This window comes from Atractosteus spatula, chromosome 27 (assembly GCF_055471065.1).
Source record: "Atractosteus spatula isolate fAtrSpa1 chromosome 27, fAtrSpa1.hap1, whole genome shotgun sequence".
Lineage (NCBI taxonomy): Eukaryota > Metazoa > Chordata > Actinopteri > Semionotiformes > Lepisosteidae > Atractosteus > Atractosteus spatula.
In genome coordinates this window covers 8238059-8252852 of record NC_142732.1, presented here as the reverse complement: position 1 = coordinate 8252852, position 14794 = coordinate 8238059, and the positions used below count along the sequence as shown (strand labels likewise).

Genomic DNA, 14794 nt, shown 5'->3' with positions numbered 1-14794 from the left:
GTCAAGTAATTTGTGTAATGTTACATATATTTATATCGGCTTCGCGAATGAAAAAAAAAGAATAATCCAAATGTATATTTAATCCTAATTCATTTAGGTTATGTTTGTTATATGGGTGTGTATTACGAGCCTCAGACAAGGTGCAGAGCAGTTTAGTAAAATTATTAAACGCAAGCCGACCGAGGCGCTCTCTCCGCCGGCCACAGATGGGAGGCTGACCCGGTGTTTGGCTTGGAGCTGGGGGTGGGATTTCCCGATCTTTTCTCTGTCATTGGTTAATATTTTATTCTGTTGACATGTTTTCTTACTGCTAATGCTTCCGACACCTTCTTGTCCACCCCCTCCCTCGTCTCGGTCTTGGCCGGAGCTGTCAAAACCACGCCTATAGAGGCCCACAATTGGTCCAGAAAGCGTAAAATGAGCAATCAAGGGGGCTTGGTTCATTAGTGTTGGGATCGGAGCAGGAAGGACATGTGAGATAGTCACAGTTCTACAGAGAGCGGGGCAAGATCTAACCATTTCAACTCCGGGACTGTGGAGAATGATCACTCCTGCTGGCGCATCCCCCTTCACAGAGCGATCCTGCCTGTGCTGAAAGCGACTTTTGGGAAGGAAAAAAAAAAGAGGAAACTCCAGAATCATCGGCATCGATGCAGAATCCCGCTGACTAATATTATTATCGTTGTTGTTATTGCGGCGGGACTTCGGGGAAGCAGCAGCAGCAGCAGCAGCAGCAGCACCCGGACTATCCGAAATCAGACCTTTTTCATTTTTGTTTTTATTTTTTTCCTTGCAGCTGTGAAACGAGCCAGCCCTTTCCCTCTTCTTCATTACCCCTTTACCGCTGCCGACATTCCGTTACCGTTGCGAGCCAACGAAGGGGTGTTATTTTGCGTCTTTGGAAAACGTACCTTCTGTTTTGGGGGAGAGAGAGAGAGAAAAAAAATCAGTCTAACTGCCTGTACTAATTCCACCTCGATTTTTGGATGCACCGATGAGAGATCCAACTTTCACAGGGACTGCCATGGCGTATCACCCTTTCCACGCTCCCCGGCCGGCCGACTTCCCCATGTCAGCCTTCCTAGCGGCGGCTCAGCCCTCCTTCTTCCCGGCGCTGACGCTGCCCCCCGGCGCCCTGGGCAAGCCCATCCCGGACCCTGCCCTGGCCGGAGCCGCTGAGGCGGCGCTGCACCCGGCGCTGGGGCACCATCACCAGGCGGCCCATCTGCGCTCCCTGAAGAGCCTGGAGCCCGAGGAGGAGGTGGAGGACGACCCGAAAGTCACGCTGGAAGCTAAGGAGCTGTGGGACCAATTTCACAAACTGGGAACTGAGATGGTGATTACCAAATCCGGGAGGTAGGAGAAGTTCCATTACCCAGTATCAGTTTCTCCCCCCCCCCCCCAGTTTTTAATCTCCGTGTAGTTAATTCACATTGTTGTAACGATTTTACAGAACAAATTCAGAAGAACCGCAGCCTGCGAGAGACCAGAATCCGCTGTTGATATATATTCCCTCGTGTGCTGAATGGCCTGTTCTCCTAACTTTATTTTTTACTACGGAAAACCCAGATTGCTTGATGTAGGATATTAAAGAGCAGGCTATAATACTCTTAATTTTTTACATTAATATACATTGGCAGCGCACGGTTTAAGATTTGAATTACTATGTGTAAAAATAATAATTTTAAGAAATGTTTCAGTTCTCAGTATCAGAGACCGAAATGAATTCAATGTCGTTTAGTCATGAATTTCCGAAAACACCAGAATAAAACGTATTTTTTTTTTGCGTGTTGTGTTTTAGCAGAGTCCCTGATCCTTAAGAAAATCGATTTCATAAGAACAGATGAAAAATTGAGCCTGAACAAAAAAAAATCCAGGAATTTGCTCCACAAAACCAAGCCAGTATAGGGATCACACCGTGGTTCTGTCATGACACTGAAGCTTCTGGTTTTTGTAAACAGCCTGTCACTTTAAAAAGAAGATTGTGATTTAAGTGATAGGGCAAAGTCATAAATATTCTTCAAAGATTGTTGACCGGTTTAGATCGTCGCCTTCAGAAATCTGAAGTTGTATGAAAAGTGTAACGCATACACATTGTCCTGCATTCTTAGCGCCTTAATAGTTTTAGGAGAAAAAGTAAGAGATTGTCCTACTTATCATTAATCGTGTTTAGATATTAATTGTAATGCAGCACGTCTTAGTGGTACAAAAATAAATCAAACACGAGTAATCCGATTAGGTAAATAAAAAAGAACGCTGATAAATCCTAAATATCTTCGTCCATGGGGCCGCTTTTTCATTTAAAAAAAAACCAAAACAAATGTTTTTAGTTGGACTCCTCGTTATTTCTTTGGTGCGGTAGAAACACTGTGATGTTACAAAAGCTCGACTCGGGGGAAAGTAACAAGTCTTCAGAAATGACGGGAAAGAAAGGGCTTCACGTTTTTTGCTCAGTAACTAGACGCCCGCCGAACGCTTCCTCGCCCCGGCTGCTCAGCCGACAGATCGCTTCCAAGGAGTTTATTTTGCCCTTGTGTTTTTTTTTCCCCTTTGTTTCAGGAGAATGTTTCCTCCTTTTAAAGTTCGAGTCAACGGTCTTGACAAAAAGGCCAAGTATATATTGTTGATGGATATAGTGGCCGCTGACGACTGCCGGTACAAGTTCCACAACTCCCGCTGGATGGTGGCGGGCAAGGCCGACCCGGAGATGCCCAAGAGAATGTACATCCACCCGGACAGCCCCGCTACAGGGGAGCAGTGGATGGCCAAACCTGTCGCTTTTCACAAGCTCAAGCTGACTAACAATATCTCCGACAAACACGGATTTGTAAGTACTCTTGAAGTCCTGGAGCGAAAATGCATGAATGGAGGATTTTAATTTGCTGTTTGTTTTCGGGAGATTTGTTTATAAATGCTGATTCATGATTCGTATTAAATGATTCGATACTTAATTTCAATAATGTTATAACAATGATTTATAGATACCACCCTTGAAAGTATTAAAATATATGTCGATTAACAATGAAAAAATAAATAGAACAGAACCAGAACAGGCTACAGCCAGCAGATTGAATTTAGTTCACTGCTAATATAAAGCAATATTTCATAAACTTCGTGTTGCCGATCATTTGGATGGTAGTGGTTGATATTAAGGCTTTGTAAATTCCTGATGAAATGTTACATTATTCTTAGGGAGTAGTTTGTATTGTGGTACGGAGGAGCTTCTTTAAAAATCCGTGTAATATCTCCTGTTTGTGAAAGAAGTAAACACGTAAAATTGAAAAAAGGAACATCACATGGTCAGATGAAACTTTAAAAAAACTGCATTTCAATTATATATATGAAACTTAATTTACGGGCGTTAATTAGACGTTTATCTTTATTTTTTTGGGGGAAATTTAAAGATAGCTTCTACTTTAAAATAGTCTTCAGCTTAAAGCCCGAAGACAGAGCTGGATCAATAAACCCTTTGACAAGCGAGTATTTTATCTATTAATACAAATGCCACAGTGCGTTACTGCATAGCTAGGGAGTTCATTTCCGAGCGGAGAGTACAAATGGTACTTCGCAATGATACAGCAGCTATATGCAAACTATATATATATTATATATATATTATGCATATTACTGTATATTAGACTGGCGTGCTTCTCGGAAGGGCCTGCGGTGGGGGCTGATGAGGACAGAGCCAAGGGAAAGGGGCAGGTCAATGAGGAGATGCAGACACTCAGGCTCGCTGTATTGAACGGGCCAGCTACTCACAGCGACCTTTGACGTCTGGTCAGGTCTCCCCAGCGCGCCTGATGGCTGGGGCAGCGCCGGGAGGCAATGCGTGGCCACTTACTCCAGGCCCCGAAGCGTTTGTACCGGGTCTCCCTTGAGTGTGGCGTGGACGTACAAGGGAAGACAAGCAGGGGAGGACTTAATAACAGTGCCATGAAAATTAAAAGCAGCAGAGGCAAATTGCACTAGACTTATCACCTGTACTTTGCTTCACTCAAAACCAAGGCACTGTAAACAAACGGCCGCACACAAATAGAAGCTTTACATGTGCGGCGTGCACATTTGCAACCTGTGGCACCCAGTCCTTTTTAAAAACTTCATCTAAGGTTTTATTTGCCTCTAGTTCCCATGTATTAAAATGTGCTACCCTACCGCTCCCGTTCCGCGTAATAGCCGAGTATGTGGGTATAAATTTAATCTCTGTTGCTTGAATAACTCGTGCGTTTGTATGTATGTTATATTACCTATTTAACAAAGAATAAACACACAATGCCCTACGGTACTTAGTCATCTGTTAACCCGCAGTAAAACACTAATAGACCTATTTTAGGTGGGGGCAACGATTTAATACATAAGTACAATTTTTACACACAATCCCTGAAGTGTTATTGTCTTTCCGTTTCGTGTTATTGGGATACGTTTCTATCAGGCTGCAAGCTGGAGTCGTGACACGGGCTCGTCCCGGGTCTTCCGCGCAGTCGGTCTGCACGCCTGAATGACGGATCGCGCAACGTTTCTGAAATAAATCCACTCCGCCTCTCTTAAGTGGCAGAAAAGCTGCCATGCCACTAAAACCAGAAGTCGGTTACTATGACATAGAAATAACCGATGTTTTTTTTATATAAACCAAGTGTAATATGACATGACAGCAGGGTCGCTCCGACCAGAGTGTCCGGTGTTTATTCAGGTGTATGCACTTATGTCGGTACCGGTTTTTTTTCTTCCAGAACACGAAAATAAAATTCTCATAGCCTGCCCTCCGGGAGTTTTTAATTAAAAAGTTCTATGCATTTCCAAACATGTTATAAATTAAATTCTAAATGTGTCGTATTTTAAAGATTAAGCGCGTAATCTATTGCAATGCTCAGTGCAGAATGCGATTTAATCTGTAGTAATGATAATTCCGACTAGGCGTGGTGTGTACCTGGAGGTGTATAAACTCAATGTTGTATACAGTGAATAGTTTGAGTTAGATATTAATTCTACATACAGGGTTATATTTAAGCGTTTTTCAAAAGCAAAATCTGATGTTACTTTATTTATGTTGCAGACTATCCTCAATTCTATGCACAAGTACCAGCCCAGATTTCACATTGTGAGAGCCAACGACATCCTGAAGCTCCCGTACAGCACTTTTCGGACGTATGTCTTCCCAGAGACGGATTTTATCGCTGTCACTGCTTATCAAAACGACAAGGTGAGTCACGGTTGATATTTATAAATCGGTTCGTTTGATCACCTCTTTATGCACCTTAAAGATACCGGATTCTGCTTGGTTTTTGTTGACATTGGCTAGGGCATTTAAGCGCCGCCTTTATTATTGTTATTTATGGTATATTATGTGAACATAAATTATAATAAAAATAACTTCCAGGTTTCCGGGTTTTGGAGCCTCAGCTAAAGAATAATTCTTTTGAATTTTGAAAGCACAACACCAAATCAACAAAAACTAAAATAGGACGCAATATGGCATTCCATTTTTCCACATTTATTTTTTTTCTGTTATACGTTTGCACAGTGGACCGTAATCTTCACGTATGAGTGTCTAAAAGCTATATTGTGTGAAACTCAAGCTTTCGAACGCCACAGTTTATGTAGCTGATATTCTATTATTGCGATTTTTAAGCTCTTGTTTTTGGTTCTTGCTAAGGAATGGAATATGTTTTAATTTGTTTTACATAGTAATTGAAAAAAGGCTAGATTTTAGATTCGCGCATTCAAGTTCCACGTGTATTCTGTAAAGTGGGCATTAATAAATAACTGTGTGGAAATGAAATCCTTTACTGGCCTCTTATCCGTCTGAAAAACATATGTTCCATATTGCCAACTCTTTATTAAAATATTGTTGTTAATATTTTAGCATTAATATGACTGTTATTGCTATTTGTGGCATATGAAATTAGATTCTATTTGCTCAGTGGATTTTTAGAATTTAAAGTACTAATATGCAATCAGAAGATAATATTATTAGGAAAATGCAGCTTGTGTTTAATGTTTCGTGATAGAATTAAACTCAACTCGTCCAGTAAGCGCATAGCTCTCTTTAACTTCCGTGGAGAATTAAGACAGGTGATTTGCTTCTGGTTTGGGGGAAGGTGTCAGTAATTCCTAAATTCGAGGGGAGTATTTATTTTTCTTCTCCTCTAATTCTCCCCTCTACCCCTCCCTCGGATGCTAATTGACGGCTGTGTCCGAGAGGCCTGGTGGGCCTGCTGGTATCGTAAAGTTTATGGCAGAGAGTCACAATCGATCAGAAGGCACTTAGGCTCCCCAGTATGTCCGCGAGCTACTCCGGGCTGGGCAGCGTCGCGATCACAGCAGCACGACAGTTCAATATCACAGATAGGAAGACATCTGAGCGCTGCACTGGACTGATGAACACGAATACTACACAAGCGTCACCGATGAGACACTACAATAATATTAATAACTCTATAGAGGTATTTTTAAGGTACAGTTCCACTGTGCTGCACGAAAAGGCTCAATTAAATGAGAACTCTAGCTTGTATTGGATCATTGAACGGGCGATGTTCAATCGCAGATTCTGCAATGTATAATAACTTTATGTTGAGTATGCAAAAGCGTTAGCAATCATAAACATAACACAACGGTTACTGAAAAGTCACTACAGGAAGAGGATTGATTTTGCTCGATATCCAAATAGAACAAAAAAAATGCAACACGCAATGAATAATTGATAATTCAGCGTCGCCAGCACCATCATTCAGTCTCTTTCTGTCTCTCCGCCTCGCTCTCTCACCGAAAGGAATGGCGGTGTAACCAACGCAGCGATGTTTAGTCGCCGCCTTTTCTCACGGGGGCAGTGAAAATAACTTCCTATCATTAAAACTCGATTAATAATTCAAACCAAACCTCAGCATCATTTTTAATAAACCGTGCGGCTTGTTAAACAGGGTGCTGTACGCGAAAGACCTAATTGGGGGAAAAAACAATTTTAAGAGGCCACTATAAGATATATCAATGACCTCTTCTAGGAGATGCGCTCCGTGCTGACCAAGCACTTTCTCTCATTGAATATCATTTTATTTCGGCGTCTTATTATTAGATGGACCGTAGACGGACTGCTGGTAAATGCGACCTAAAACTACAAGTAAACAGTCAATTATACAATAACATTAATCAAAATAAGCATGACCTATCACACGCAGTAGGTTATATGGGCCTGAATGGTGTGCTCATAACTATAGATTTGGAAGCATTTCGTACCGTATGGTGCATATAAATAAACACACGTGGTTCTGTAAAACCATTCAATGATCTATCATTCATGAATCGTTTCTGAATAGTTCTGTTCCAGACAAGAGATATTCAGAGTTTGATGCTTTAATCAGATAAAGTCGGGCAGGCTTTTGTACGGTATTGCTGACACCGTGTTCCCGGTTTTTGTGAGGCAATGATAAATGTTGATGTTCCCTTTCCAGATCACACAGCTTAAAATTGATAACAACCCGTTTGCCAAGGGATTCAGAGACACTGGCAACGGAAGAAGAGAAAAAAGGTAAATTGTCTGGTTTTATCCATTTGAATTTCCACCATTTAGAATATTTTTTCCACTTCAGCTCCCAAACGACACGCTAGGAGAGCAAACTTCTTGACTTTAAGTGATATCAGGGGAGAATAATTCTCTCATAACAGACCATGTTGTCAGTTTCTGAAGGCAGATTTTGTTTTGCCTTTGGTTTAATTAGGGTAGCAGATGTGTAATCAATGAATGCTCCGAATTTTTTTTTCGCAATCTCAGCAAAAGCAGAAAAAAAAAACACACTTGTAGTTTAAACTGTTTTACCCTCGCTTCTCGGTACTTTAGAAAGGAGGCATAATCTATTTCTCTGAAGATGTGCAACAGCCAAAACAATGCAATCCATCTCATGTATGTGAAATATTTATCTGGCTCCAGCGAAGTGAATGCGATATAGATCCAAGGTAACTGGGTTGATTGATTTGGTATACAGATTTGCCTTAGCTTCGTGAAGACAATTAGATTATATATCTTACTCCATTTTTTTTAGGAAGCAGTTAACTCTACCCTCGCTACGTATGTATGAGGATCAATGCAAAGCGGATCGGGAAGGCGGCGATTCGGACGCCTCTTCGAGCGAACCCACCACCGGCAGGGAAACTGCACAGTCCCCGATGGGACCCGCGTCCAGCCCTCTGCGGTTCCGCCGGGCGAGTCGGGGTATGGCTACAAAGTTTTACTTAACTGTTGCTCTTCGTCCTCGCCACTTCAGCAGATGATCAGAAAAGGTCTTCTCTGTATCTATTTACAACATTGTTGGGCATCTAAAACGAATAGGCTTAACACTGAAGAACCACGATATTCAATTCAAAATCCGATATTTAAAGTACTTGTGGTCCTGTTACAGGCTGAATATTCTGAGAGAAAGAAATACACTGAAATTTGTCTATAAGACAAATAAAGGTTCGGACATTTTTTATAAATGCCAACAGTGCTTCACATGAAACAGACGCCAGGACTAAAGATAAAGGAACAAGCAGTTCACTCCAAAATAAAAGGAAATTGGGGGGCCTTCTTCAAGAAGCACGCTGTACAAGAAGAGCGGTATTAACACGTCTTCCTTGGCTTCCCCCCTCTGTGACCTCTTTCTGTTATATAGGCCGCTTTCACCGTTTTCCTTCTCAAGCGCCGCTGTCAGGCCAGGTTCGATGACGTCATTACGGCCGACCGGGTGTCACTCGGTGGCGAGCCGTGGTTTTGCAAAGCATTTTCCTCGAATTTGTGTATTTATTCATCACGTGAGCGTCTGCTGGGATTTGAATAAATCCAGCCCGGCCACAAACAATATTTAAATCGCACGGTGCTCTATTACAAACACGCGCTGTGTTAATGAAAGCTGCCGTCAACACGAGGGTCAGTTTTTTTGACGCCGAACTGGGCTTGAACGGTCTTAATAAAGACTGCGGTGCAGGTATTCGCCGTGGGTCCCTGTAGTCCTCACAAACAATAGGCTATACTGACAATTTTTAACAGAAGGTTTAAAAAGCTGTCCGCGGTATACTGGCAAACAGGAGAGGCTGCACAACGCGTTCAATGTCCTCTGGAAACACAGAGTTTGCAGAGCTCTCGATAGCAAATCCCTGCGTGTGCAGTTTTAGTGCTGGGCACGTGATGGGAGCTGTTCTATTAACGGGTCAGAAACGCGCATAATCTATAATCCGCGCAACACACGATGGGGAGGCAAATCGTGTGCTCTGGTACATCTCTCAGTCTGGCAGGCTCCGAGGATGCTGTTGCCTGAATGCTTGGAAGCAAATCATCATCTTAAAATAAAAAGGATGATGTTCAAATAAAAGTTTAATCTTTATTTTTTGTTCCATTACAATAGTTTGATTTAATATGCATACACCAACACAAAAGAACAGACGGTTGAAAAGGATGGAAATCTCTGCAATTTCCCCGAGACCCCTTTGTTGACATGCAGGAAGGAAGTGGTCGGAGCAGACACGTTAACACTAAATCTGAACCGAGCTCTTGAAACAATCGTCTGGGTATCTCCGTGTCGGATTCAGGAACTCTTAGGCAGCACCGTGAAGCAGTGGCGCGGATGTTGGACAGGAGGGTTGCGGGTTCAAATCCGCGGTGTAGCGACGCTGATGTAGCCAGGCGCTTCAGTCAGAGCGCTCCAGTAAATGCTCTGCTGCATAACTGGGCTTCCAGACCCTCACTGTCAATCGGGATTTGTTCTCTTTCTGGCGAAATAAGAATAAATGTTCTCCGGTTGATCATCCCTTACTTGACGGAGATGCATGCCCCTTCAGTCTCGGGCCCTGGATTCCCCGAGAGCCAGGAGCTCCACGGGAGGTGTGCGTGGCTGCCGTCACACTCAGTGTGTCTGTCGTCTCCCCTCAGCAGACGAGAAGCCCTGCGCGGACAGCGACCAGGAGCTGGACCAGCAGGAGGAGCGCTCGGCGGGGGTGGGCAGCCCCGGCCCCGAGCCCCCCTCCCCGGCCAGCCCGCGGTGCGAGGAGCGAGTGAAGGAGAAGCCCAGCCCGGCGAAGAAGGATGAGTACCCGGACTCCAGGAAAGACGCCGACTCCATCTTCAGCATCAGGAGCCTGGAGAAGGACAAGTCGGAGGGCAGGCACAGAAAGGAGACGGACTCCTCCAAGAAGGATGCGGACTGCGGCGGCCTGAGTGGCACCAAGGACGGATTCGCGCCCCTCATGGTGCAGACAGACAGTCCCTCCCACTTCAGCGCTGGACACTTGCAAAGCCTGGCCCTCTCCGGCCTGCACAGCCAGCAGTTCTTTAACCCCTTGAACACGGGGCAGCCTCTTTTCATCCACCCCGGACAGTTCGCAATGGCCCCCGGGGCTTTCTCGGCAATGGGCATGGGGCACTTGCTGGCGTCGGTGTCCAGCGGCCTGGAGAACGGCACCCTCTCCACAGCCCAGGGCGCAGGGAGCACCCCAACCCCCTTCCCCTTCCACCTGTCCCAGCACATGCTGGCCTCTCAGGTAAGAGGAGCTCGCCGCCCTTCTACACACCTAGACACACACCTACATACCTTATACACACTCTCTACACACACCTAGACACCCTCTACACACCTCCTCCCACCAGAACCCGACCAGCTCGCTGACCTGCGCCAAGCCCCACCCTTTGCCCCGGCTTTGTGCAGTTTAGCAACACGTGCTGCATCTTATCTAAATGCAAAGCATCCTGCACATTAAAATAGACTGTGCAGTCAGGTCAATATTGTTACAACAATTGCAAATTATTCATAGAAGGGGGATTGCATCTGTCCTCCACAGTCCCTGTCAACTTAAACCCACATTTGGCTGCTGTTTGACTTGTCTGTACGTCCTGTTTTAAATGAAGGCCCAGATTCTGCTTCTTCAGAGAATGGACGTGATGGGAAAATGCTGTTTACTGTGTTACTTACACCTATGGGGTTTGTTCTTTGACTCTGCCACGGTGTTAGAATCGCTGTAATTGCAGAATGGGCTGCTTTGGAAGATTCATTCCAACACTCATTTTTTTTAACTGAAAAATGTCCTAACTGAAAAGTACCTTTCTACTTTGACGTGAGGTTATATTACTATAATTCAAATGTCACAATTCGATGCAGAAGGCAGCATGCCTGCTGCCTCACATCTAGTCATACTTCATCCAGTCCTGACAAAAATACATGAGCAGTGCAGGTGTGAGACTGGGTAGATACATCTACATATTACCCAGTATAGTCACATCTTTATAATATGTCTTTAGTGGCGATACCCGTTTAATTGACTGCAACCCCGCTGCTCTTTTTAACGAAGAAATCTGTAGCAGATTAAAACGCACAAAACAGCTCCAAAATTTTGACTGTCCTGTATGTCTCTCTGTAATGAGATTTTATGCATATTTTTTTATTTTCAAGTAAAAGATCGATCCCTGTTTCTAAAGCATTTCAGCGTGTGTAACGTGATTGATACGACCTTAAAGCACAGATGCGGTGCAACAGCAGTTTGTAGAAGTCGAGGTATTCAGAATACCCTAGCTGGCAGCAGAGAACGGAATTATTCCTCTAGATGTTTTTTTTAATATATATCATATAAAGACGGGTTTCGCAAACGTTTAGATTACGCGCATCGATACACTGCTGAGCAGACCAGTTTTAGCACGCGTCGAGTGAAATATTGACTGGTGACACTGGATCAACAAGTCTGGCGACCGGCTGGACGCTGGGTGCTGACCGGTCTGCGCTGCAGAGACCTGCAGTCCGCGGAGCACGTGTTGCATTAGAGAGGCATCCTACACCTTTATCAATATATGCTGGCCCGGGGGTGGCTCTGGCGGTCAATACACTCGTGTGATTCCAGCCTCTTCGAGACATGAAACTGCACGATTCTCTTTGAAAATTCTTGGACAAGCATTAACTTGTAAGGAAACTTACCATAATTGGGGGCGGTGATGTTTGATTTGGGATAAAGCAGTCTGCATCAACAGTTCGTCTGACGGCAGTTTCAGCTATCTTTGAGACAAGCTAAGCAAACAATGCTGTCAGTTCCCCCCCACCCCCCTAAACTAGGGCCTGGGCGATCATCTTCATGTTGTAATACAGGAGTGTTTGGTTTTCCGCATGCTTCCCCGACTGTACTCAGCGCGTTTCCGGGTGTCTGTGTGCTTGCAGGGTATCCCGATGCCGACCTTTGGGGGACTGTTCCCGTATCCCTACACCTACATGGCGGCCGCGGCCGCCGCCGCCTCGGCTCTCCCCACCAGCAGCGCCGCCACCTCGCTCTCCCGCAACCCCTTCCTGAGCAGCTCCCGGCCCAGGCTGAGGTTCAACCCGTACCAGATTCCCGTGTCCATCCCGCAAAGCACAAACCTGCTCACCACCGGATTGCCAAGCAGCCTGAACCCGGGATCCGAGTCCTCCAAGTCGGGCAGCAGGGAGACCAGCCCGGTGCCCGACCACCACAGCCACAAGTCGGGCGCTAGTCAAAGAACCAGTTCCCCCAAAACGCCCCTAAAGGAATCGATCAATGAACTACAGAACATCCAGAGACTGGTCAGCGGGCTGGAGAGCCAAAGAGAAAGCTCCCCAGCCAGGGACTCCCCCAAGTGATGGAAGAACGGGGCTCACGATGACTTGAAAGATGAAGGGTCGTTAGGAATTCGTTTTGTACAGCACACTGAGTGAAACATTTGCGCTTGGACAGGGGGGACCAGTAGAAAGCATAGAAACTTATTAATACAGGAGGAACAATCCCACGCATGACAAAACCAGAAAGTAAAACGAGCACTGCACTGTCATTCCAAAGGAAGGCAAAACAAAAAAAAAAGGACTTTTTAAGCATCGGTAGCAAATTTCCAGAGGGGGCTCGACTCAGAACAGTAGGATGCTCTCTGGAGGGTGTTTTTTTTGTTTTTTTTACGGACGCCTGCAGATAAATCACGAAAAGAAACTGTCGGGGTGGGGAGTTGGGTGCGGGCGTTTCAAGTGAAGGCAGCGTCCCTTCCCTTAAAGTAGGAATCAGAAAAACGGTGGTGCCGACATAAATTGGACTGGCCGGTTGGTAGATTTTATTTTATGATTTTATTTTGTTGTTTTTTTTTTTAAAGAAAAAAAAATGAAGCTTCATCCAAAAAAATAAAATAAAAAAAAATATTCAAAAAGGGATGGAAATAAAAATCACACGTGCCGTCATTAAAACTGATTCTCTTTAACAGCTGTGGAAGATCTGTAATTTTCTGACGGGACAATTGTATCTGAAATATTTATGTAATTAAAAAAAAAAGTAATTCTGTAAATAAGCTATAAGGATCCCAGAATATGCAAATTGGTATTAATTTATTCAAAGTTGTACATTGGCGTGTACATAATATTTAGAGTTTAACTCGTTGCATTTATTTTGTTTTCATTTTACATGAGCATATATTGTAAATGAAAATATTTAGCGCTTGTTGGTTTGAAAGAGAAAATGTTTCTATATGTGATGCGTCGTTGTTTATCCTGCCTGTGACACGTGAAGGAGACAGTGTGCCATCATTGCATAGATGTTACAATCGCCTACAACACTTAACACAATTAACAACAAGTTCACAAATTATCTTAACCTGGTATGATATAAATGGGGAGGCGCAAAGGCAGGAAAACCTCAGGTCTTTTTCACTCCAGTACAGAAGAGATTTTTTTAAAGTCCCTCTTCTGAATGGGCGCTATATAGGTTAAATTGAAAGCGTATCTCGTTTATGCTGGTTATTCGGGTAAATTCATATGTTTTTTGTTGAATTCTCTCACTTTCAATAAAAAAATCAATGTGTTAAATTGTGGTTGTTTTTTTTATATTTATACATTTGATTCGTTTAACTCACCTGAGTAAACTTAAATTCTTAGAACGGTATTTAAAAATTGTCACTCGGAATATAAAAAGCTCACAAAGTAGGATTTTATAATACTTAAAATGTGCCCCTAAACTACGCCGTGCTTGGATCAATTATAGTAAAATGATCTTTCAGGTTAGTTCCTATTATGCTTTGTCTCGCACTGTACGGTATCACTGCTATGACAAACAGTACCCTTATTACTCGAGAACTTAAAAAAACAACTAGACCTGGTTAGGACGGTCCAACGCAATGTGCAATCAAACAGCAAGTCAGGATGCCACAACGTTTTCGTTCTTAATTTAAGTATCGTAACTCCCATGAAGACTTGTAATCGCGGGATTTAGGAACATTATTTGTCACCCTTATGGTCTCAGCTTGGTTTTGACGCCGTGGCTTCCTGCAAGTCACTTATTGGTTTCGAGCTTCACCGCTTTGGTTCTGCTCAATGGCAGCTCATTCATAACTCGCCTGCTCTTTGGGTCTGTTACAGCTTTCTTGAGAAACAAATCTGCTGTCCGCATTCTGACATTCGAACACAATGGAGTCTTCCAATCGACGGGACTGAAGTATTTAATCTACAGAACTAGCGTTTAAATGCGATGCAGCATTATTTCAATTGCTCTGAACTTCGTTGTTAAAATAAACGCACTTCAGCAGCTTAATTGATGTAAGAGACAGCAGTTTCAACAGAACGGTTTAATCGCCACACTAAGGTTTTACGCGCCCCCTGCTGGCCGCTAGTCTGTAGTCTGGTCTTTTCAATGGGTCCGAAATCTGCTAACAGGTCTCATCTCCATACTCGTCTTTAATAAAACGCTTTAAAACACGAGCACATCAATCTTTTTTTTTTAAAAAAATTAGAACTAGTGGTTTAATTAGATTTATTTCTAGTTTTTGGTTTCATCTTACCTTGGCTTATAAATTAAACAAGGA

At 43.7% G+C, this 14794-nt stretch overlaps 1 protein-coding gene across 2 annotated transcripts; it reads left to right on the top strand.

Annotated features, from left to right (window-relative positions):
- Nucleotides 1–445: 445 nt before the first annotated feature.
- Nucleotides 446–13802, top strand: LOC148814313 (T-box transcription factor TBX2b-like). 2 transcript variants are annotated; one of them, XM_088906956.1, is made up of 7 exons: nt 446–1356; nt 2560–2827; nt 5054–5200; nt 7446–7522; nt 8034–8203; nt 9899–10503; nt 12162–13802. In XM_088906956.1, exons 1-7 carry the CDS (start codon nt 995–997, stop codon nt 12597–12599), a joined length of 2067 nt encoding a protein of 688 aa, XP_088763082.1. In that variant the 5' UTR covers nt 446–994; the 3' UTR covers nt 12600–13802. The 2 variants fall into 2 exon arrangements, with proteins under 2 accessions (XP_088763082.1, XP_088763081.1); XM_088906955.1 differs by having other exon boundaries at nt 9896–10503.
- Nucleotides 13803–14794: the final 992 nt, after the last annotated feature.